At 67.9% G+C, this 21,494-nt stretch overlaps 3 protein-coding genes across 3 annotated transcripts; all 3 read left to right on the forward strand.

Moving 5' to 3' along the window:
- Positions 1 to 1,272: 1,272 nt before the first annotated feature.
- On the forward strand, positions 1,273 to 8,814 carry LOC102059303 (sodium/potassium-transporting ATPase subunit alpha-2). Its single transcript, XM_055697282.1, is given in 23 exon segments — positions 1,273 to 1,352; positions 1,444 to 1,548; positions 1,631 to 1,690; positions 2,040 to 2,096; positions 2,099 to 2,245; positions 2,725 to 2,838; positions 2,933 to 3,067; positions 3,237 to 3,354; positions 3,435 to 3,703; positions 3,907 to 4,105; positions 4,363 to 4,472; positions 4,587 to 4,721; positions 4,805 to 4,994; positions 5,533 to 5,708; positions 5,831 to 5,967; positions 6,042 to 6,192; positions 6,595 to 6,763; positions 6,847 to 7,001; positions 7,083 to 7,206; positions 7,686 to 7,831; positions 8,293 to 8,423; positions 8,504 to 8,605; positions 8,682 to 8,814. Coding segments are annotated over 23 exon segments (3,081 nt in total). The 5' UTR covers positions 1,273 to 1,298; the 3' UTR covers positions 8,779 to 8,814.
- Positions 8,815 to 11,333: 2,519 nt separating this feature from the next.
- Positions 11,334 to 16,073, forward strand: CASQ1 (calsequestrin 1). Its single transcript, XM_055697200.1, is given in 12 exon segments — positions 11,334 to 11,573; positions 12,330 to 12,414; positions 12,740 to 12,840; positions 13,072 to 13,183; positions 13,734 to 13,807; positions 13,889 to 13,934; positions 13,937 to 14,018; positions 14,975 to 15,020; positions 15,148 to 15,202; positions 15,290 to 15,390; positions 15,496 to 15,570; positions 15,779 to 16,073. Coding segments are annotated over 12 exon segments (1,176 nt in total). The 3' UTR covers positions 15,938 to 16,073.
- Positions 16,074 to 16,749: 676 nt separating this feature from the next.
- Positions 16,750 to 20,889, forward strand: PEA15 (proliferation and apoptosis adaptor protein 15). Its single transcript, XM_055696526.1, is given in 5 exon segments — positions 16,750 to 16,869; positions 19,655 to 19,828; positions 20,429 to 20,467; positions 20,470 to 20,583; positions 20,697 to 20,889. Coding segments are annotated over 4 exon segments (390 nt in total). The 5' UTR covers positions 16,750 to 16,869; positions 19,655 to 19,656; the 3' UTR covers positions 20,762 to 20,889.
- The last annotated feature ends 605 nt before the right edge of the window (positions 20,890 to 21,494 follow it).

The raw sequence follows: 21,494 nt of genomic DNA on the forward strand, positions 1-21,494 counted from the left end.
AACGGCCGCGGGGGGGCCCCGAGCCGAGGCTGGCACCTCGCCCAGCCCCCCCCGTCCCACCGGGCCCCCCTGTCCCGCCTGGCACAGCCGGGACCCCCCACGCCGGGACCCTCCGTTCCTTGGGCACCCATGCAAAAGTGGGGAGACGCCAGAGGACGTGGGACAGCGGGTGTCGTCGTGTCCCCCCTCCCCGTGGGTGTCCCCAGATGGGTGTCCCTCCGGGCAGTCTGTCCTCAAGGAAACGCCGGGGTGGGGGAGGGCGGGGGGATGCACATACACACCACCCCCCCACCCCGCCCTGTGCCACCCTCCTGCCCCCCCGAATCCCGGGATGCCCCTTCAGCCCACCCCCAAAGCCAGAGTGGCCCCGCGTGGAGGGCTGGGGCGCCCCGTGTCCTGGGGGAGCGGGCAGCAGAGCCCCCCCCCGCCTGGGAGTGCCCCGTGGGGGGGTGTGTGGAGATGGGCACCCCCGTGTCCCCGTCCCCGCGGTAACACGACCCCTCTGCTCCCGGCCGTTGTTCTTGGCACCGGGGCCGTTTTCCATGACCGCATCGGCCCCCCCCCGGCCCCCCCGGCCCCACGCTGGGGCACCCGCCACCCCCCCGGCCCCTTCCTGCTCCTGCCAACCTCTGTCCCGGCCAGCAGAGCTGCCGCCAACGTGCCACCGGGCCCTGCCAGCCCTGGGGGACCCCCTGCCGCCAGCCGCGCGGGGGCGGGGGGGGGGGGGGAGCTGTGTCACCCCCCCCCCAGGGAGAGTGGGCAGGGAGTGTGTCCCCCGCCTGCCTCTCCCCAACACCTCGGTGCTGGCGGTGTGTTCTTCTGCCTGGCTTGTGGGGACCCCCACGGCCACAGGGACCCCCCAACAGTCACAGTGCCATTCCCATGGCCCTGGGGACCCCCCCCCTCCTGGCCACAGTGCCACCCCTACAGCCCCAGGGACAGTGCCACCCCCATGGCCACAGGGCCACTGCTGTGGCCACAGTGACTCCGCCGTGGCCACAGTGACACCTCCACTGCCACACTAACACCCCTGTGACCACAGTGACACAGCCCCCCCGCCCATGGCCCTAGGGACACCCCTACGACTGCAGTGAACACCCCCCACCCCCACCCCCCAGTCCTGGCGACACCCCCACAGCCACAGTGCCACCCTCACCTTTGCTGCCACCCCCCCCCCATGGTGTTCTCCCCCACCCTGGGACACCTCCCCCACTCCCTGCCTGTGGTGCCCCCCATGCCCACGCTGCCACCGGTGCCTGCAGTCCCCCCCGTGCCCATGGTGACGCCCCGTACCCTCGATGATGCCTGTGGCCACGGTGACCCCCATGCTGGCGGTGACATCCATGCCCATGGTAATGCCCGTGCCCACGGCGAGGGCTGTGCCGCCGGCAGTGCCAGCCACACCGGCGGTGCCAGCGTGCCCACGGGGTCCTGCGCCCACAGGCCGGCCGGGAGTACTCACCCGCTGCCACCACCTCCGAGAATGGCGGTGGCAAGAGGAAGCAGAAGGAGAAGGAGCTGGATGAGCTGAAGAAGGAGGTCAACTTGGTGAGGAGGGGACCAGGGGGATGCAAGGGACAGCTGACAGTGCCACCCCAGCCAGGGTGACATGGTGATGTGTGCCCGACAGGATGACCACAAGCTGTCCCTGGATGAGCTGGGCAGGAAGTACCAGGTGGACCTGTCCCGGGTGAGATGTCCCCATGTCCCACCCTCGATGCCATCACCAGCATCCCACATCCCTCCCATGGGTGACACCCAGCTGTGTCCCATCACCTCTCAGCATCCCTGTCTCCATGGGTGACACCCAACTGTGTCCCCTGCCCCCTCCCAGCTCCCTGTCCCCATGAGTGACCCCTGGCCATATACCCTGTCCCCTGCTGTCCCTGTGGGTCCCCCCAGCCATGACCCCCGTAGCCCCACATGCTCTGGCCATGGCACCCTGCTCTGCTGGACCCACAGGTTGTCCCTTGCCCAGGACCTCTGTGTCCCCCAGTGTTCCCCCCAGCCCTGGGTGTCAGCGTGTCCCCGCTCCGCAGGGCCTGACCAACGCACGGGCAGCCGAGATCCTGGTGCAGGACGGCCCCAATGCCCTGACACCCCCCCCCCCACCACGCCTGAGTGGGTCAAGTTCTGCCGGCAGCTCTTCGGGGGCTTCTCCATCCTCCTCTGGATTGGGGCCATCCTCTGTTTCCTGGCGTACGGCATCCAGGCTGCCATGGAGGACGAGCCCTCCAACGACAACGTGAGGGCACCCCGGGGGGCACGGGCACTGGCGGGGATGGGCATCACGGGGATACAGGTGGTGTGGGGGTGCACGAGCATGGTGGGGGGCATAGGCGCTGTGGGGGCACCCTGAAGGACACGTGCATTGCTGGGCATGGGCACCATGGGGACATAGGCACTGGAAGGGCATGGGCACCCTTGGCAGGGGCATAAGCACCCGGGGCAGGCGGGGCGGGGGGGCACAGGCATCATGGGGACAGGGGTGTTGTGGGGCTGATGAGCGGTCTGGGGTGCATGGGTGACGTAAGGAGAACAGGCATTCTGGGGGCTCGGGGGTCCCCGCCACCATGTGCCAGCTCTTGCAGGGTCTGGATGTGGGGGGCAAGTGGGTCAGGCTGGCACAGGGGTCCCCTCCCTAGCACCCTGCCCTGGGGCGCCTGGGGGGGTCCCACTCCTCACCTCAGGGTGCTGGGTGCTGAGGTGTCACCTGGGTCCCAGCTGTACCTGGGGGTGGTGCTGGCTGCTGTCGTCATCGTCACCGGCTGCTTCTCCTACTACCAAGAGGCCAAAAGCTCCAAAATCATGGACTCCTTCAAGAACATGGTGCCCCAGGTAGGAGCCCTGGGTGGGCACCCGGCTTGGTATGGGGGTCCCGGGTGGCGTGGGGGTGCCTGGGCATCCCTCAGGGTGCACTGTGCCCTGGCAGCAAGCACTGGTGATCCGCGAGGGTGAGAAGATCCAGATCAACGCAGAGAACGTGGTGGTGGGCGACCTGGTGGAGGTGAAGGGGGGGGACCGGGTGCCCGCTGATATGCGCATCATCTCCTCCCATGGCTGCAAGGTGAGCAGGCACCAGGACTAGCATGGGGTGGGCACTGGTGGTGATGTGGGGTGGGCACCACAGGTAGCACAGGGTGGGCACCAGGGCTGGCATGGGGACAGCCAGGCTGGCCCAAGTGCAGCTGAGCCTGGTGGTGCCCGCCGGCACCCACCCATGCCTGCGGTGCCAGGTGGACAACTCGTCGCTGACGGGGGAGTCAGAGCCACAGACTCGCTCACCCGAGTTCACCCATGAGAACCCGCTGGAGACCCGCAACATCTGCTTCTTCTCCACCAACTGCGTAGAAGGTGGGTCAGCGGGGGGTCCCTGCCCATGCCGGGGGTCCCTGGTGCCCCCTGGGGCTGCATCACCCTCCCTGTCCTGCCAGGCACCGCCCGTGGCATCGTCATCTCCACGGGGGACCGGACAGTGATGGGGCGCATCGCCTCGCTGGCCTCGGGGCTGGAGGTGGGGCGCACGCCCATCGCCATGGAGATCGAGCACTTCATCCGCCTCATCACTGGTGTTGCCGTCTTCCTCGGCCTCTCCTTCTTCATCCTCTCCCTCATCCTGGGCTACACCTGGCTGGAGGCCGTCATCTTTCTCATCGGCATCATTGTGGCTAATGTCCCTGAGGGGCTGCTGGCCACTGTCACTGTAAGGGCCACCAGGGGAGCAAAAGGGGTGGCATGGGGTGTGTGTGTGGGGCACTGGTTTCACTGGGAGGGAGGTGGTGAGCACTGGTTCTGCTGGGCCGATGCTGGTGCACCCAGCCATGTGTGGTGCCTGGTGCTTGCTGACACCTGTGGGTGCCCTCCGAGTGCCATGGGTGCCCACTGAGCCCGGCGGTGCCCCCCCAGGTGTGCCTGACGCTGACGGCCAAACGCATGGCACGGAAGAACTGCCTGGTGAAGAACCTGGAGGCGGTGGAGACGCTGGGCTCCACCTCCACCATCTGCTCTGACAAGACCGGGACCCTCACCCAGAACCGCATGACCGTCGCCCACATGTGGTTTGACAACCAGATCCACGAGGCTGATACCACTGAGGACCAGTCGGGTGGGTGACCGGCACCCTGACCGCCGGCACTCTGACCCCCTGAGCACCCCGACCCCAGGAGCACCCCCTTTTCTTACCCCTGCACCCAGATGTCACTGCCCTGGCACCCCTTTCCCCTGGGCACCCCCTTTGCCTTCAGCACCCCCTTCCCAGGGCACCTCCTTCCTTGGATCCCCAGGGCCCCTTGGGAGCACAGGAGGTGTCCCCAGAAAAGATGAGGGGGCCCAGCACAGCTGATGGGGCCGGGTGTCCCGCAGGTGCCACCTTTGACAAGCGCTCGCCCACGTGGGCAGCACTGGCACGCATCGCTGGGCTCTGCAACCGCGCCGTCTTCAAGCCGGGCCAGGAAAACATCTCCATTTCCAAGGTAGGTGATGCTGATCCCCCAGAACACCCTGAATCCTGCTGAGAGCCAGGGTGGTGCCCACCCTGGTGCCCCCCTTGGCACCGGCATCACTCTGAGCATCCCTCCTCACACCAGCGGGACACGGCAGGCGATGCCTCGGAGTCAGCGCTGCTGAAGTGCATCCAGCTTTCCTGCGGCTCTGTGAAGAAGATGCGGGACAAGAACCCCAAAGTCACCGAGATCCCTTTCAACTCCACCAACAAGTACCAGGTTTGCCAGGCTGCTGGTGGTGGTGGCGACCCCGGGGCAGTGGTCAGTGCCGCCTGGTGCCAGTGTGCCCGCCGTGCCTGCAGCTCTCCATCCACGAGCGGGAGGAGGATCCCCAGGGGTACCTGCTGGTGATGAAGGGGGCCCCCGAGCGCATCCTGGACCGGTGCTCCCGCATCCTGATGCAGGGCCAGGAGGTGCCACTGGACCAGGAGATGCGAGAGGCTTTCCAGAACGCCTACCTGGAGCTGGGGGGGCTAGGCGAGCGGGTGCTGGGTGAGGACGGGGGGGTGCAGGGAATGGGGCAGGGGTGGGCACTTGGGGGCACAAGTGCATGGTGGGCATGGGGTGGAGGCACATGGGGGCACAGGGAGGGGTGATGGATGCAGGGGGTGGGGTGGGAGATGTGACGGAAAGGGGATGTGAAGGGTGTGCGAACAAAGGGACATGGGGACACGGCCCTGCAGAGGACAGGGACATGGCAGGGGTGTGGGCATAGGGACACGGGTGCGGGATGATAGAATGTGGGGACACAGACATCATGGAGGGACAGGACACGCAGAGGCTGGGGGACGTGAGGCATGGAGACCACAGGGTGGGACCATGGGGACACAGGGGACATGGGAGGCATGGAATGGGGTCACCGGTGAAGGGGACAGGGGAGGGGGATGAGCGCTGGGGGGATGTGGGGGGCGCACAAGGGATGGGGGGGCAAAGATGGCACCGGGGGGTCGTGGCGAGGATGAGGGGTACCGGGTGAGGGAAGGGGATGCCCGTGGGTGCCCGCACCTTGTCATGTGCCGGCGACCGCCAGGTTTCTGCCACCTCTACCTGCCCCCGGACAAGTTCCCCCGTGGGTTCAGGTTTGACGCCGATGAGGTCAACTTCCCCACCAGCAATCTCTGCTTCGTGGGCCTGATGTCCATGATCGACCCGCCCCGTGCTGCTGTCCCCGATGCTGTCGGCAAGTGCCGCAGCGCCGGCATCAAGGTGGGACCCCCAGCCCCCAGCTCCCCCAGCACCAAGGTCAGACCTCCCGTGCCCCCTCTGACCCCTGCTAAGCTCTCCCCTGAGCAGGGGTCATCCCTCTGTATATGTGCCCCCCCCACAAGGTGATCATGGTGACGGGGGACCACCCCATCACGGCCAAGGCCATTGCCAAGGGGGTGGGCATCATCTCGGAGGGCAACGAGACAGTGGAGGACATCGCTGCTCGCCTCAACATCCCCGTCAGCCAGGTCAACCCCCGGTAAGTGCCGGTGCTGGGCGGGGGTGGGGTCCCGGGGGGGTCCAGTGGCCCCTGCTGAGGCTGCGGTGCGGCAGGGAGGCGAAGGCTTGTGTGGTGCATGGCTCCGACCTGAAGGACATGACATCGGAGCAGCTGGATGAGATCCTGAAGAACCACACCGAGATCGTCTTCGCCCGCACGTCCCCCCAGCAGAAACTCATCATTGTGGAGGGCTGCCAGCGCCAGGTGTCCCTGTCCCTGTCCCCGTGTCCCCTGCTGCCCCTGTGCCCCATGGTGTCCCCTTCCCTGTGCTTCCCCATGCCCTGTCCCCACCCCTTGTGGTGCCCACAGCCCTGTGCCTTGTCCCCTTCCCTGTGCCCCGTGGTGTCCCTTTCCCTCTACCCCAAGGTACCCTGCTGTCCCCATGCACCGTGGTGTCGCCATCCACACTCACCATGGTACCACCACCCCTGTGCCCCATTGTGTCCCCGTCCCTGTGCCCCACAGTGCTGCCATCCCCGTGCCTTGCAGTGTCCCCATGCTCTGTGGTGCCCCATCCCTGTGCCCCATGGTGTCCCCATGCCCCACAACACCCCCCTCCCCATGCCCTGTCCCCGTTCCTGCAGTGCCTGACCCCCCCATCCCCAGGGTGCCATCGTGGCAGTGACAGGGGACGGGGTGAACGACTCCCCCGCACTGAAGAAGGCCGACATCGGCATTGCCATGGGCATTGCTGGCTCCGACGTCTCCAAGCAGGCAGCCGACATGATCCTCCTCGATGACAATTTTGCCTCCATCGTCACTGGCGTGGAGGAAGGTCAGTGCTGGCCCCTCCGTTGCCCTCCAACCCCCAGACAGGTGCCCCCCGTCCCCGTCACCCACCGCCCCCCATCCCCACAGGGCGCCTGATCTTTGACAACCTGAAGAAGTCCATCGCCTACACCCTGACCAGCAACATCCCCGAGATCACCCCCTTCCTCCTCTTCATTATCGCCAACATCCCCCTGCCCCTGGGCACCGTCACCATCCTCTGCATCGACCTGGGCACCGACATGGTGAGCATGGGGGGACAGCAGGGGGTGATGGGTTTGGGGGTGGGGGGGTGACAGTGGCTGACAGCCCTCCCCACCACCCAGGTGCCCGCCATCTCCCTGGCGTACGAGGCAGCCGAGAGCGACATCATGAAGCGCCAGCCCAGGAACCCCCGGACCGACAAGCTGGTGAACGAGCGGCTCATCAGCATGGCCTACGGGCAGATCGGTGAGGAGGGGGATGCCAGGCTCCCCTGGGTGGCCGTGGGGGCAACGGGTGCCCCTAGGACCCACCGGTGACAACAGGCACTCACTAGAAACACCAGGGGACATGCCCCCAGCTGGCACCGTGGCCACTGGGTGACACCAGGGCTCCCAGTGGCACGCCAGGGCACCCACTGGGGCACCCACTAGTGACACTGGAGGAGCCCATCTCTGATCCCAGGGGTGCCGGTCCTGCTGGTGACAGTCCCTGCTCTGGGGGTGCTGATCCTGGGATGTGGATCCCTGAGCCTGGGGTGCTGATCCCTGCTCTGAGGGTGCCCATGCTGACTGTAGGGGTCCCAGTCCCCGATCCCAGGGTGCTGATCTGTGATCCCCGATCCTGGGGGTGCTGATCCCCAATTCTGGGGTGCCAGTTGGCAATCCCGGGATGCCGATCCTGGATCCAGAGTGCCGGTTGGTGATCCTGGGGTGCTGATCTCACAGGGATGATCCAGGCACTGGGTGGTTTCTTCACCTACTTTGTGATCCTGGCGGAGAATGGGTTCCTTCCTGGCACGCTGGTGGGCATCCGCCTGGCCTGGGACGACCGCTCTACCAATGACCTGGAGGACTCCTACGGCCAGGAGTGGGTGAGTGGGCCCCTTGCACGCCCCTTGCACGCTCTTCGCACGCCCACCCGGCTCTGCTTTGCAGAGCCTGCAGAGTGGCTGCGCGTGTGCAAACCTACGCCTCAGCTCGTGCAAAGGCTTGGCAGGAGTGTGCATGTGTGTACACATGTGTCTGTGGCGTGTTTGCACGTGCCCTCACAGCCCTCTCTGACTGTGCATCCCTGTGCGCTCCTGTTAGTGCACCTGCCTTTGCACGGCTGTTGCTTGTGTGCACGCGCTCGCACGCACTTGGCAAGTGTGCCCTCCCGTGCTTGTGCTCGTGCAGAGCCCTTGCACACACATCCTTCTGCACATCCCCCTTACACACCGTTCGTGCCCCTGCCCCCACATGGTGTGTGTTCACATGTGCCCTCCCACGTGCCAGCGTGCACTGGGGGGCACGTGCGGCTGCGCTGAGGCCGTGCCCCCCCCCCCCCCCCCAGACCTACGAGCAGCGGAAGGTGGTGGAGTTCACCTGCCACACCGCCTTCTTCGCCAGCATCGTGGTGGTGCAATGGGCCGACCTCATCATCTGCAAGACCCGCCGCAACTCTGTCTTCCAGCAGGGCATGAAGTGGGTGCCCCCTCGTGCCCCCCCCAGCACCCATGGGTGCTCCCTGCCCCCTGCCTTGCACCCACGCAGCTTTCCCACAGGAACAAGATCCTGATCTTCGGGTTGCTGGAGGAGACGGCGCTGGCGGCGTTCCTCTCCTACTGCCCCGGCATGGGGGTGGCCCTGCGCATGTACCCCCTCAAGTGAGTCGGTGGGGGGTACCCTGGCCCTGCCCCCCCCGCCATGGGTGCCCCCCCCACTAACGCTGCCCACCCACAGGGTCACCTGGTGGTTCTGCGCCTTCCCCTACAGCCTCCTCATCTTCGCTTACGATGAGGTGCGCAAGCTCATCCTGCGCCGCTACCCCCGGCGGTGAGTGAGACCCCCCCCACCGGCAAACGCCCCCCCGGATGTTTTTCCCCCCAGGATGGGCATTGCTCTCCCCCTGAAACCCCCCAGTATGGGCTTTGCCCCCCCTAAATCCCCCCTTTTTGAACACGCCAAAGTCATCACGGCCCCCCTGCAAGTGGTCACTGTCCCCCCGCAACTAGCACAGCCCCTTGAGTCCTCCCTCTGGCCCCCTCTGCCCGCCCACCCTCCCCTCCCAGAGCAGGGGCTGCCCCCAAAACCACCCTCTGGGCTGGGGCACCGGCACCCCTGGGGGCTGGGGGGAGACCCAGGGAAGGGGGGGGGGGCACCCAAGAGGCATGCAGAGCCCCCACAGGGGTTGGGGGGCACCCAGGGAAGTGGGAAGCCCCCATGGGAGAAAGGGATACCTAGGAGATGTGGGAGGCACCCAAGAGGGGTGGGAAGCATGCAGGGGGTGGGGGGGACACCCAGGGGGTGGGGGCACCCCCATCTCGCTTTCCTCCCCCCACCAACGCCTCCCTTCTTGCAGGCTGGGTGGAGAAGGAGACCTACTATTAGACGGCCGCATGGTCCCCCGACCCCCCTCACCCCAGTCCTGCACCCCCTGTACTAACCCCGGGGGCTGACGCTGCTGGGCATGGCAGGGGGGAGCCAGGAGTGTGGGAGGGGCACCCACTGCCCACCCCCCCCACCCCCCCGGGGCACGCAGACACCCCCCACCATCTTCAGAGCAATAAAACGGTTTAACCCCGTTGTGCTGTTGTCTGTACGGGGGGGGGGGGGGGGGGAGCACTGTGGCGGGGCGTGGGGACCAAGGTGGGGACAGGATGAGGGGCACAGGGGGAGGGATGGAGCCTGGCTTCCCTGCCCTGTCTCCATGTCCCCCATGTCCTCTGGGGTCCCTCAGTACCCCATGTCCCTCCCTTGTTACCCAATGCCCCCCCCATGATTCCCCCTTGTCACACACCCCCCCCCCGATGCTCTCATGTCCCTACGTCTGCAAGCGTAGGGGTGCCTGCCGCCCCCCCCACCCCATGCCCACCCACCCCCCCAGTGCAAGGCACATCCTCCTGGGTCCCCGTGGCGGGGGGCTGGGGGTGCCCCGGCCCTGCTGAGTCAGCAGTGGGGGGCAGGGCGCGGGGTCCGGCCGCTCGGGTTTCGCCGACGGTTTCGGTGTCACTGGGGGATTAAAGCAGAGGAGTCAGGGTCACCCGAAACCAAACCGGGGCTGGGGACAGGGACACCCCCTGTGCCCTCTGGCACCCCTGTTGTGAGGGTCCCAGGCACGCTGTAACCCCAGCGTAGGGGTCCTGGGCACCCCAATTCCCGGCACACAGGAGTCCTGGGCACCCATGGCCGTGAGAATGGGGGTCCCGGGCACCCACAGCCCTGAGTACGGGGAGTCCCGGGCACCCACTGCCCTGGGGGTGCTGGCTCCCGTGGCTTCTTGGCTTGAGGGGAGAAGCCCCCCATCCTTGGGGGTGGCCATGAGTGGTCTGGTCCCCCCAGCCCGGGGGGGATCCACTTCCCAGTGGTCAGCAGAGCGGGTGGTCACCTAATCCCAGGGGATGGAGGTGACAAAATACCGCGTGTCCCCCTCCCTGACTGAGCCAGGCAGCTGGGGGCTGGGGAGCTGGGGGGGTCCCCGCCGACACCAGCCCACAGCTGGGCCCCCTCGGCCCTGGGCTGGGGGGCTGTGTGCCCAGCCCCCCATCCTGGTGCCCACTGGGCCAGCTTTGCTGTGCCCCTGTCCCCAGCTGGGGGTCTCGGGGAGATGGGGACCCCAAGGCTGGTGTGAGAACTGGCCACCCGGGGGCCCCCAGCACCCACTGGGGACTGACCCCCCCAGGCCCCCCATCCCTGTGGTGTCCCCGGGGCCCAGCGCTGGTGACCCCAGCCTCGGCTCCTTATTTTTAGCTCCTGGCCCCCCCCTGCCCTGCCGGCTCCTCTTTCCTTGCTTAATATAGAGCTGGAGCGGGGGCTGGCGGGGGGGGTGGGGAATGGGGCTGAGCCCCCCTCTGCCGGGGAGAGGGGGATGGAATGGGGGGGGTGCAGGGGTGGTCAGGGCCCTTCTGTCCCCTCTTTGTGCCTTCGGCCACTTTGGGGCTGGGAGGGGGCCGTGTCTGTGTGTCCCTGGCTGTGTCTGTCTGTCCCCTCCTGGCAGGGTTGGAAGGGGCCGTGTCTGTCCATGTGTTCCCCCCCCCGGGGGCCGTGTCAGTCCGTCCTCCCCGGGTCCGGGCAGGGGCTGTGTGTCCAGGGGCAGCTGGTGCCAGCCAGGCTCTGTCTGTCCATCTGTCCGTCCCCCATCCAGACGGGAAGCGTCATCTGGCTCTCCCCCTCCGGCCGCTGTCCATCCCAGGGGCTGGCCGTCCGTCCGTCCGTCCGTCCCCTGGTGCTGTCTGTCCGCTCCCTGCCTGTGTGTCCATCATCCGTGAGTCCCATCCCCGTCGGTCTGTCTGTCCATCCCGCCCTGCAGGTCCGTGTCTGTCCGTGGGTCCCGTCCACCCACTCACAGCCTCGTCCGTGTGTTCGTCCCCATCCGTGGCTCTGCCTGGTGACCCCATGGGGGCCTGGGGGTGGGTGCTGGTGCTGCTGGTGCTGGGGGCTGGGGGGCCGGGGGGGGCCGGGGAGGGTCTGGACTTCCCCACCTACGACGGCCTGGACCGGGTGTTGCCCGTCACCCTGAAGAACTACAAGGCGATGCTGAAGCGGTTCCCGGTGCTGGCCCTGTTCCACCATGGCCCCGGGCAGGGTGGCCGGGCCGCCCAGCGCCACCGCGAGATGGAGGAGCTCATCCTGGAGGTGGGCACGGGGCACGGGGGGCGGCAGGGGGACCCTGCGTGGCGCTGGGGACACTGCATGGACCAGGAGATGCTGGTGGGATGGGCAACTACACCCATATGGCAGTGGGGACACTGGTGGGGACCAGGGCATGATGGTGGGACAGGCACTGGCATTGGGGCGCCATCACCTATGTGGCACTGGGGACACTGGTGGGGACCAGGGAATGATGGTGGGGCAGGCACTGGCATTGGGGCGCCATCACCTACATGGCACTGGGGGTACTGGTGGGGAGCAGGGGACACCAGTGGGATCAGGGGACAGTGGTGCCACAGACAGCAGTGCTGAGGACACTGGTGGGGACTGGGGGACACTGGAAAGACAGGCACTGGCACTGGGGCACCAGCACCTGTGTGGCACTGGGGCCACTGTGGAGGGCAGGACAGCCTCACTGGGAGGAGACAGGGGCTGGGCGTAACAGGGCTTGGGGCACCCCCACTTATCTTTGCCCTCTCTGCACTTGGGCTGTGGGGAAGCAGCTCCTGCCCCCCCCCCCCCCCCCCCCCCAAAATAGAGCCCAGCCTGCTGCCAGTGTAACCGGCTGTGGGGACCCGGCTGCAGGGCAGGGGGACACCTGCCTCCATGAGTGGGCACCGTGGGGGGAATGGATGGAGGGGGGGCGGGCAAAGCCATGCTGGGGACCTTGGGGAACCCTTGGCTGGGGGGGGACAGCACAGGGCTGGTGGCAGGGTGCCCACAGCACAGTGTCCCCCCCAGCTGGCAGCCCAGGTGCTGGAGGACAAGGGGGTGGGCTTTGGCCTCGTCGACTCTGAGAAGGATGCAGCTGTGGCCAAAAAGCTGGGTAAGGCTGACCTCCCCGCCCCGCCCCCCCCTCACTGAGACCCCTCAGGCACAGTGACAGCCCCCCTGATCCCCCTGCCTGGCACAGGTCCCCCCTGAATCCCCCACAATGAGGCACAAGGACACCCCTGGACCCCCCCACCTGGCACGGGGACCCCTGTATCCCCCAGCCTGAGACAGGGACCCCCCTGTGTCTCCAGCCAGCCACAGGAGCCCCAGGAACCCGAAACCAGGCATGGGACCCCCCCAGCTGCTCCCAGTCAGGCACAGGGTTCCACCAGGACCCCCAAATCTGGCACAAGCTGAGCCCCCCCATTCCCCCCCAGGCCTGACGGAGGAGGACAGCATCTACGTGTTCAAGGAAGACGAGGTGATCGAGTATGATGGGGAGCTGGCGGCGGACACACTGGTGGAGTTCCTGCTGGATGTAAGAGCTCCCTCCCCCTGCTCAGGAATCCCCATCTCCAACCACTGTGCACACCCACCCCCCACCCCCCACCCCACCGTGATATCTCAGGAGGGAACCCAGGCATCTGGGCCCCCAACCCTCCCTTTGCATGGCTAGGGAAGGACCTGGGTGTCCTGTCCCCCCCACCCCAGCTGTCTCTGAACAAGGGGGGTCCCTGGGGACCCCGGTGCTGCCCCCCTACTCCCCCAGGTGCTGGAGGACCCGGTGGAGTTCATTGAGGGCGACCACGAGCTCCAGGCCTTTGAGAACATTGAGGATGACCCCAAACTCATCGGCTACTTCAAGAACGAGGACTCAGAGCGTATGTGGGGCTGGGGCAGCCCCTCTGTATTTCTCCCGTGCCCCCCCCCCCCCCCCCCCCATCCTTCCTGTTTTCCCTGGCACCCCAGCCACAGCCCCAGTCCCCAGTCCCCAACGCATTCTTCTAACCACCCATTTACTTATCCCTCCCTCCATCCTTCCCTTCTTCCATCTCTCAGTCCCTCCGTCCCTGCATCCCTCTGTCCTTCCTTCTGTCCATCCCTCCCTGCATCCCTCCATCCCTCCGTCTTTCCATCCTTGCATCCCTCTGTCCCTGCATCCCTCCATCCCTCCGTCTTTCCATCCCTCCATCCCTCCGTCCCTGCATCCCTCTGTCCATCTTTTTGTCCATCTGTCATTCCCTGCATCCCTCTGTCCATCCCTCTACGAGGGCACCAGGGACTGACTCTGGACATGTTTGGGATTTGCTGGTTCCTTCTGGAGCCGGAGCCACTGGATGGAGCTGGGCTGGGGGTGCTGGTGCTGGCATGGGCCCAGTACCCGGTGTCGGTACCTGATGCCGGTGCCAGGACCCATCCCTGCTCCCCCAGACTTCAAGGCTTTCGAGGAGGCGGCAGAGGAGTTTCACCCCTACATCTCCTTCTTCGCCACCTTCGACAGCAAGGTAGGGGCGAGGGTCCCAGGGGTGTGGGGTCACCTGGTGCCAGCACCCATGGGTGGCTCAGGGACCCCAGCCTCACCCCAGGTCGCCAAGAAGCTGACCCTGAAGCTGAACGAGATCGACTTCTACGAGCCTTCATGGAGGAGCCACTGACCATCCCCGAGCGGCCCAACAGCAAGGAGGAGATCGTGGCATTCGTGGAGGAGCACAAGCGGTGGGGGGCCCAGCACCCCCTGCCCTGCCTCGGTTTCCCCAGCGGGGGATGCTGGGGGGCTGGGGGGAGCTGGTTGCCATGGGGACGTGGTTGCCATGGGAGGTGGTTGCCATGGGGACACGGTTGTCATGGGAGCTGGTTGCCATGAGGAGCTGGTTGCCATGGGAGCTGGTTGCCATGGGGAAGTGGTTGCCATGGGCAGATGGCTGACAAGGGGGGATACTTGCCACAGGAGACCGTTGCCATGGGGAAGCGGCTGCCATGGCAAGGTGGTTGCCGGGGGGGGGGGTGGTTGCCAGGGGAGGTGGTTGCCATGGTAACGAGTTGCCATGGGGAGGTGACTGCCAGGTCAGCCGCAGCCTCAGGGATGGGGGATTCCCGGGGTGCAGGGCGGCCCCCCACTCCCCCCTATGCCCTCCCCTTGCCCTGGCAGCCCCCCTTCCCCAACACCACTTTGCTGGCGGTGGCCCCTGGGGTGACACGAGTTTACAAGGCCCCAGCAGCCGGGGGGGTTGGTTGGGGGTGCCTGCCCCTAGGGGTGTTGCCGGTGGGCTGTGGGGCAGCCATAGTCCCCCGGGGGCCGGGGGTCCCATGGGGGTGGGCAGGGCAGGGTTAAGGACTTGGCTCTGCCGGGATGTTCCCGCAGCCTTAATCCCCCCCCCCGGATCAACCTGCCCCCCCCGCCGCGGCCTCAATCCCTGGGAGATGGGGGCACCCTCCACAGCCCCCCCGACGTGCCAGCAGTGTCGGGGGGGGGAACTCAGCCCCGGCCCTGTGCCCACCCACCCAGGGCCAGCCCCCCCTGTTCTGCCTCCAGGTGCTGCACCCCTGTCTGAGCAGCCCCCCCCAGCCGCACAGCAGAGCTCGGGGAGGGTGGGGGGGTGTGTGTGGGGGGGTGGCCAGCTCTGGGGAGGTGGGTCTGGGGATGCCCTTCACCACGACCCCCCATCTCACAGGGCCACTCTGCGCAAACTCAAACCCAAGAGCATGTATGAGACCTGGGTGAGTGCATGGGAAGAGGCACAGAGGGGTTCTGCCCCCCACATTGCCTCGACCACCCCTCAGGGAGCCCCCCACCCTGGGGTCCCACCCCCCCCCCCACTGGTGACACCGATCTGTGTCCCCCAAGGAGGATGACATGGATGGGATCCACATTGTGGCCTTCGCAGAGGAGGATGATCCGGGTGAGGGAGGGGGCCAGCAGAGCTGGGGGTGTGTCAGGGGGTCCACGGGGGGTCCCAGCACGCCTCACCCTGCCCCATCCTGCCCAGATGGGTTTGAGTTCCTGGAGATCCTGAAGGATGTGGCCCGAGACAACACGGAGAACCCTGACCTCAGCATCCTCTGGATCGACCCGGAGGATTTCCCACTGGTACCGCTGCCCCCCCCCCCCCCCCGGGGGGCACACACCCCACCACGACGCCCCTGTCACTGTTGGGTGGGCCTGGGAGCGCTGACCCATGTTCCCCCCCACCAGCTCATCCCTTACTGGGAGAAAACCTTCAACATCGACCTGTCCAGGCCCCAGATTGGGGTGGTCAACGTTACTGACGTGAGTGTCCCCCCCGGAGCCCCCCACGGGGGCTGAGTACCGATGGGCTCATCACACGGGTGGGCCTCAACAGCAGCCCCTGGGAGGAGGGGTCCCAGCCTGTCTGGTCCCCTGGGGGTCCCACACCTCAGGGCCGGGAGTCCCCTGCCCCCTCCCAGGCAGGTGCCCCCCTCAGCCTGTCCCCCAGCCCCCATGCCGGTGTCCCTAGGCTGACAGCGTGTGGCTGGAGATGGTGGACGAGGACGACCTGCCCGGCATGGAGGAGCTGGAGGAGTGGATCGAGGACGTGCTGGCAGGAGAGATCAACACTGAGGACGACAATGACGACAATGACGAGGACGATGATGACGATGACGACGACGACTAGGCCTGGTGCTGGGCCTCCACTCCAGTCCCATCCCTGTGCAAGCCATTAAAGTCCCCGGAGAGCCAGGCTGTGTCACTGGGGGGGACGACACAGGGAGGCTGGAGATGCTCCAGGCACAGGCAAGATCCCCGTGTGAGATCCCTCATGCAAGATTTGCTCTTGTCACCCTCCCCGTACACAATCCGCCATGAAGCATCTGGAGGGATCAATGCCTAAAAGCGCCCCCCCCCCCCCCCCCCCCCGGGAAACCCCCCATGTGAGATCTGGGGAATCTCCCGGTTTGAATCTCCCCTGTGGAAAGCCCTGTGCAGGATCTCCCCAGCTCGAGACCCCTCCCCATGATGCAAGCCCCGTCCCACATGAGCTCCCCTAGGAGATCCCCCGTGTCTGATCTCCACCGTGAGATCCCTGTGCGCTCTGTGCTGGAGAGATCACCCGTGCCAGATCCCCCATGTGAGATCCCCCATGTGAGATCCCCGTGCAAGATTCCCCCATGCAAGATCCCCATGCAAGATCCCCGTGTGAGATCCTGTGCCACGCGCCGGAGGGGAATTTCCCCGGAGCTTCCTGGGAGGGGACAGTGACACACACGGAGGACTTGGACACTCGTGGGTGCCCCCCCCACCGCGGCTCTTCCCTGGGGCGGCGGCCAGGTGTCCCTGGGGGGGACCCCAAAGAGACGGGGGGGGGACACAGGGGACCCCGCCCTCCGGGACGGTGCGTGGGTGCCCCCCACGGGTGTCCGCGCCGGCCCTCGCCCACCCACGGTCCTCGCAGGGCGGAGCCTCCCGCCCCGGCCCCGCCCCGCCCCCCCGCCCCGCTAAGTCCCGCCCCCCGCCACACGCCCCGCCCCGCTGCTCAGAGCGGCAGCGCCGAGACACCGAGCGGTCGCACCGGCACAGCCACCGCCACCGGCACCGCCCCGCCGGCCGGTAAGTGTGGGGCTGCGCGGGGAACGGAGCCCCGACCGACCACCGGCACCGGCACTGGCACCGGATGGAGGCGGCCGCCTCCATCCGGTGCCGGTGGTCGGTTCCTTCAGCCGGGCAGGGGGCCGCGGTGGTAGATCCCTCCCCGGTCCTAAATACATCCCCCCCGGTAATACACCCCCTCCCCCCCCCCTCCGGTAGAGGCCTCTGCCTATGATGCCCCTCCTCCGGCACATCCCGCCGCGGCCAGGAAGGGGTTAACGGTCCCGGTGTTACCGGCGGTGCCACGACCACCACCCCCCAAAACCCGACCGGTGCCGCCCCCTCCCCCCCCCCCCGGTGCCGCCCGCCCCTTCCACTTCCCCTTTCGCTCTCCTGGGGGGGCCCGAACCCGTGACCCGCGGAGGAGGGGGAGGCTGGGCCCGCCGGTCCACGCGTTTCCACCCGGTCCCGGTCCCCACCCGGTCCCGGTGCCCCTTCCCCACCCGCTCCCCGCGGTGCCAGCGGGTCCCCCATCCCCACCCGAGACCCGCCGTGTCCCCCGTGGCTGCCACCGGGTCCCCATGGGGCACGGGGTCCCCCCACCCGTGCCGCGTCCTCACGGTGCCGCCCAGTGCTCCTAGTGCCGCCCAGTACCAGCGGAGCACCGCGATGCCACCCATTTCCCGGGACAGGGTGTCGTCCGCCCCCCCCTCCCCCCCGCGGGTGGGTGCCCTGGGGAGGGGTGTGTGCGCGCGCGTGGCCGGATCCCACAGGGACACGAGTGGGAAGGGGCGCGTGAGGGTGGTCACGCGCCCCGGGGCCAGGCTGGGCCCCACTGGGCCGAAACTGGGGCCAAACTGGGCCGTGGCGGCGACGGAGCCGCCTCTTCCGCCCCGCGGCCCCGGGATGGGGAGGGCTGGGGAGGGGGGGCCACGACTCATCGTCCCCCACCCCCACCGCATTCGGCCCACGGAGCTGCCGCACGGCCCCGCGTGGGGAGCCTTTGGCGCGGGAGGGGCGGTAGACACGCACCCAGATGTGCCCCAGATGTGGGATGCGCGGCCCCGGGGATGCTGCTCCGGCCGTGGGCAGGGAAGGCCCCCCCGGCACACGGGTGGCCCCCCCGGGACAGGGTGGTCACCCCGGGCGGGATGCTGCTGCTGCCCACGCCGCAGGATGGTGCCTCTGGGCACGGGGGGGGGTCCCACGCAGCAGTGGGGTGCCGACGGGGCGGTGTCCGCGGGGCCGCTCCGTGTCCGTTGGGGCCAGGGTCGTGACTCGGTTTCCCGGGGGGGGGCCGGGGGCGGCTGCGCGGCTCCCCGCGCCACAGAGGCCCCTTGTGCCCCGGGCTGCGGGGGGCGGGGCGGGGGGGTCCCTTCTTCCTGTCCCGAGATCACCACCCACCACCAAAATCACGGTGGGGGGGCAGTGATCGGAGGAGCCCCCCCGCTGCCCCCCCCCCCCCCCCCCACCCCGCACCTGGCCGGAGCGGGGGAGACAAAGGCGGGAAGGAACAGACCCACCCGTGTCCTGCCCCCCCCGCCCCTGTCCTGGTCCCCCCCGCGGCGGGATTACGCGCCCCCCCCAGCGCCCCCCGCCTGCTCTTGTGAATGGGCCCCGTGGGGCCACGCCCCTCGTGCATATTCATGAGGCGCTTTGCATGGGAAGCGTGAATGAGGGGGGTCGGGGTGGGTCCTGGTCATCCGCCTCCGGGGGGCGTTGGGGGACCCAGGAGTCCGGGGCTGGGAACGGGCAGAGGGCCACGGCGGGGGTTGGGGGGGTCCCTGCCCCCATCCCCCCCCCCCCCCCCCCCCGCCCCCCTGCCCGGAAGGACCCAGGCGTCCGGGCCAAGGGCTGAGTCATCGGCTGCCTTAAAGGGGCCGGACGGGGCTGGGACACGCGTGTGCGCCGTGGGGGGGCACGCGGGAGCGTGTGAGTGTGACTCTGTGTGTGCGCGTGTGAGTGTGTGACCGTGTGTGGATGTGGGCGCACGTGTGGGTGCGGGTGCAGGGTGGGGGTGGGCGCCTGCGTGGGCAGGTGTCTGCGTGGGGGGGGTGTGTGTTTACGAGCGTGCGTGGGGGTGTGTGTGTGTGCAGGGTGCGCATGTGTGCACGTGCCGGGGGTGAGCAGCCTGGTGGGTGGCGGCGTGTCTGTGTGTCCCCCCCGCCCCCGTGCCTGTGTGGCCCCGTGTGGGGTGCCCAGCTCCGACCCCCCCAGCACCCATGGGTGCTGCCACCAGGGAGGGATGTGGGGCAGCTGGATGCTGTGATCGCCCCAGCAGCTGCATCCCTGGGGTGGCAGCGGTCACCATGGTAACTGAGGAGCAACAGGAGATGGGGGACAGGGCGTGACCCCCCACCCCTCCCTTCCCCACCCGGAGCTGGGGGACCCCCACCCCAGGGTGCCACTGCAAGGTTGTGTGCGAGGGGGGGCTGTGCTGGGCCAAGGGGGTCAGACTGTGCGGGGGGGGGTCAGTGCCAGGGCAGGGTGCATGTGAGAGGGGGGGCACTGCCAAGCCAGGCTGCGTGTGCCAGCAGCGCTGTGCAGTGCCGGGGGGGGGAAGGCTGTGCAAGGCCAGGGTGTTTGTGCGAGGCCCCCACCCTCAGGGGGGGGCCACATGCAGCAGAGCAGCCGCCACCAGCGCCCGGCAGGTCCCGCCGTCCCCAGTCCCTGTCACATCCCGTGAGCGTCACATGAGTCACGGGCCAGCGGAGCCCGGCTGGCGCCTGGGGGGGGGGGGGGGGGGGGGGGGGGGGGGGGGGGCAGCGGCTGAGGCTGGGCAGCTCGTGACACGGGTGGTGCCCAGCCATGGCCGAGTACCGCAGCTTGCTGGAGGAGCTGGCCCAGAACATCACGGCCGAGGACCTGGAGCAGCTGAAGTCAGCCTGCAAGGAGGACATCCCCAGTGAGGAGAGCGAGGCCATCGCCACCAGCCACCACTGGTTCGCCTTCCTTGAGAAGCACAGCAAACAGGACAGAGGTGAGACGCCCCCCAGGTGCCCTGCACCCCCCCATCCTTGTCCCTGGCCCTCCCCTGGTCCCCCAGCCCCGGCCGCTGGCCTGATCCTGGTCTGTCCCCTGGTGCGGTCCCCATCCTGATCCCTGTTGCCGTCCCTGTCCCCTCTTCTGGTCTCTGGCTCTGTCACCTGTCCCCTGGGGTGGAGGACACCATCCCTGTGCCCTGGGTCCCTGTCCCCTGTCCTGGTCCCCATCCCAGTCCGTGACCTCCCCAGCCCTGGCCCTCCCCTCTTCCCCATCCTGGTCCCCATCACCAGTCCCTTACACTGCTTGCCCTGGTCCCCCTCCCTGTCCCCATCCCGGGTCCCTGTCCCCACTCCTCATCTCTGTCACCTGCTGCTGGCCTGGCTCCTGGTCCCTGTCCCCTGCCTTGGTCCCCACCCTGGTTCCTCTCATGTGCCCCAGTTTCCATCCCAGCGCTTGTTCCTGTCCTTTGTCCCCTCTTCCTGTCCCCAGGGATTGTCATCCCTGTCCCCCCACTCCCACCCTCTGTCCTGGTCTCTCCCAGTCCCTGTGCCCCCACCCCCGTCCTCGGGTCCAGCACGTGTCCCCGTCCCCGCAGACAACCTGTCCTACATCGAGCACATCTTTGAGATCTCGCGCCGCCCGACCTGCTGACCATGGTGGTGCAGTACCGCACCCAGGTCCTCAAGATCTCCGAGGAGGACGAGGTGGACACCAAGCTCACCCGCATCCCCAGCGCCAAGAAGTACAAGGGTGAGCACCCCCCACCCCGGGGCAGGGCCAGTGTCCCTCTGGCTGGGGGAGGGGACACAGGGAGAGGCCCCGCTGACCCCCGCCCCACTGACCCCCGCCCCGTGTCTTGGCAGACATCATCCGGCAGCCCTCAGAAGAGGAGATCATCAAATTGGCCCCCCCACCCAAGAAAGCCTGAGGAGGGGTGAGGAGGAGGAGGAGGAAGGCTGTGTCCCCCCATCCCCGTCCCCCGTCCCCCTGCCACCTCTCCGGCCCCTGGGGCGCGGGCAGGTGGGGGGGGGCCAGCATGGTCACTAACAAGTCTTAATGCCCCCCCCCCCCGAGGCTGGGGCTGGGGGCTGGGGCGGCTCTGCGTGTGCGTGTGTGTGCACGTGTGAGTGTGCGTGTGTTTGGGGCAGGGGGGGCGCTTTGCTATTCCCAGGGACCCCCCACAAGCCCTCACTGGGAGGGGGGACAGCAGGAACAGGGGACCACTATCTCCCCACACCAGTTCAATTTGTGGCTGGGAAGGTGACAGGCACCGGGACCACCCCCCACCTCAGTGCTGGGGGGGGACAGGGCTGGGGACAGGGACCCAAGTGAGCGGCGCAGGGGGGTGCAGGGATGAAGGACAGGCACGTCAGGAGGGAAGCGAGCAGCAGGGCTGAGCAGGGGGGGGTGTCTTTGCTGACCACCCCCCCCAGACAGGCTGGAAGATGGTGTGAGTTTGTCAGACCTCAGCCCCCGTGGAGGGTGGGGGCACATCTGCAGTGTCCCCCTCCCAGGGGCTGCGGTGGGTAGGGGGATAAGGAGGTGACATGGTTGGGGGGCAAGGCAGTGGGAGCCTCTGTGCAAGGTGGTGATGCTCAAGGGGGGGACCCCCGAACTCCCCAGGTATTGGGGAAATTTCTCTTGAAAGGGCTGCTCCCCCC

The sequence above is a fragment of the Falco cherrug genome, chromosome 19 (assembly GCF_023634085.1).
Source record: "Falco cherrug isolate bFalChe1 chromosome 19, bFalChe1.pri, whole genome shotgun sequence".
NCBI lineage: Eukaryota > Metazoa > Chordata > Aves > Falconiformes > Falconidae > Falco > Falco cherrug.